Below are 2,116 nucleotides of genomic sequence, written 5' to 3'. Positions count from 1 at the left end.
GTTTTGAATTCTTGATGCGACTGATCTGCTCTTGCTGTACAGTCATCTGATTAGTCGGCGTTAAAATTACCGCGATAAAATTGCTTGCGATTATATTACTGCGTTATATATGAACTAACTACCATAATATTAATATCTAATTTGGAATGCGTTCAGAAATGTACTAAAATAGCGTCGATGTAATGTACAGAGCAAGACAATCGTCATTGAAATTAAATTTTTACTGTTTAAGAAGCATTGTAAATTTTTTCTCTGTAGCACAGGGCCCCTGAACTTGGCGGGGCCCCTAGGTAGGTGCCTACAGTGCCTAATGGATAAAACGGCCCTGCTGGAGACATCATGGTCCATCACGGATCATCATGAACTGTTGCTCCATGAGAATCAAACTTCTCTTAATGGTTAACCATCATAGTATATAAGTTGCATTTTCCTTCTATAATGATGAAAGTTTGCTGGCATATCAAATACCATGAACAAATAATGAAAAATGTTGGATGATGATGACCATCAAATGATGTTGGACCATCATGAATTGCACTGAAACCAACATAACCCATCAAAATGTTTTGATCTGAGAATTTCGACTTGGTAAAGCTCCCCTACATATAATACTCGTCTCACTTCATTCTTAAATTGTCTCACTTCATTCTTCAATTGTCTGACTTCATTCTTCAACTGTCTCACTTCATTCTTCAATTGTCTCACTTCACTCTTTAATTGTCTCACTTCATTCTTCAATTGTTTCACTTCATTCTTCAATTGTCTCACTTCATTCTTCAATTGTTTCACTTCATTCTTCAATTGTCAAACTTCCCTCGTATCTCCCCTACTTATAGTATAAGTTCTTTCAAGAAGTTCAATATTTAAAACTTTTAATCATTATTTTTTTAGTACGATAGATTTAAAATTTGTTTCAAGTTAAGGTTGCTAACTGATACGAACAATTCTTTCACAAAATCTATAATTTACAATAACAACGTCTTAGGACAAAATTAATAAAATTAATAAAAATCATTGTTACAAATCCATTAGTCACCAATTTAGTGAGATTTCTGGTTTCCCTTCTTTTTCCGCTAGAGTGTTTTAATCTTCTTAATTCAAATGTTTTGTCTCAAAAGACTTTATTCTATAACATAATAAAGTTATCTAACATCACTTACAATAGGAAATTGTTCCATAATTTAGAATAATTTGTAATTGAAAATTGAGTTAAATATATTGATAAAGTGAATGAAAGCCACCTAAAACATCATTGCTAGAAATTATAATTTAATGATTAAGTCTCCCGTATATGCTTCATAGTGAATTCATGGCATGCTTTACTCTTAGATACATAATTTCATTAATTTGTTTCAATCTAAGAAATAAATTTGTTTTTAGAGACCCTTATTCTAGGAAAACATTGAAAAGCAAAATTAAACTATATGTAATTCACTGAAAAGAAATCATACATAGCGATATTTCCTTATTTAAAAAAGTTATGGGAATAAAATATAATCACAATGAGATTCATATTCTTGACTCTCATATCTTTTTGAATTTTAAAACAATAATTTTGAATTATATTAAATTACATAATTAGAGCAGACATTCTCTTTTAATAATTTTTATTATAAAGAACTTTCGTCACAGTGCGTCATATTATCATAGTAGTGTCGTCATAGTCAAATTTAATATTCAATTTATTATGACTAGAAAAATGTAAATTGTTAATTATATGAAAAATGTTATTGAATAGTACAAACTTATCTATTGTAAGGTACTTACAAACTATTAATATGAAAAATATTATAGAATAATACGAACTTACCTTTTATTACAGGAGTTGAAATTATAACTGGAGTTAACAGGAGTTGAAAGGAGAAAATTAATAACAGATACAGCCCCATGTTTTTACCTGTAAAAATCACCAATATGGCATTAAACAGATTAATTTTAACAGCGGTGTTAAACACTGGCTTTAAAATATGGATTTACTTTTATGAGTAATCTATATTTAATGTTCATTACCTACGATAGTCTTGAGAACAAGCAGGGAAAGTAACACACAATTGTCTCGCAGTGACGTAAATAAAGGGGAGAGATGCGCAAAGGACAACGGCGCATACTCGTAAAA

The 2,116-nt window shown here is 30.1% G+C and overlaps 1 protein-coding gene across 1 annotated transcript in view; it reads right to left on the bottom strand.

The window, feature by feature from the left end:
- LOC107439845 (uncharacterized) overlaps window positions 1-2,116 on the bottom strand; it is a 30,223-nt gene extending 28,107 nt beyond the window's left edge. The window contains exons 1-2 of the mRNA XM_016052579.3: window positions 2,011-2,116; window positions 1,811-1,897 (exon numbers count right to left, since the gene is read on the bottom strand). Coding sequence (XP_015908065.1) covers window positions 1,811-1,889 — 79 coding nt within the window. The 5' untranslated portion in view covers window positions 1,890-1,897; window positions 2,011-2,116. The remainder of the gene's footprint in view (window positions 1-1,810; window positions 1,898-2,010) is intronic.

This window comes from Parasteatoda tepidariorum, chromosome X1, assembly GCF_043381705.1.
Source record: "Parasteatoda tepidariorum isolate YZ-2023 chromosome X1, CAS_Ptep_4.0, whole genome shotgun sequence".
NCBI lineage: Eukaryota > Metazoa > Arthropoda > Arachnida > Araneae > Theridiidae > Parasteatoda > Parasteatoda tepidariorum.
This window is presented reverse-complemented; position numbering and strand designations above follow the sequence as displayed.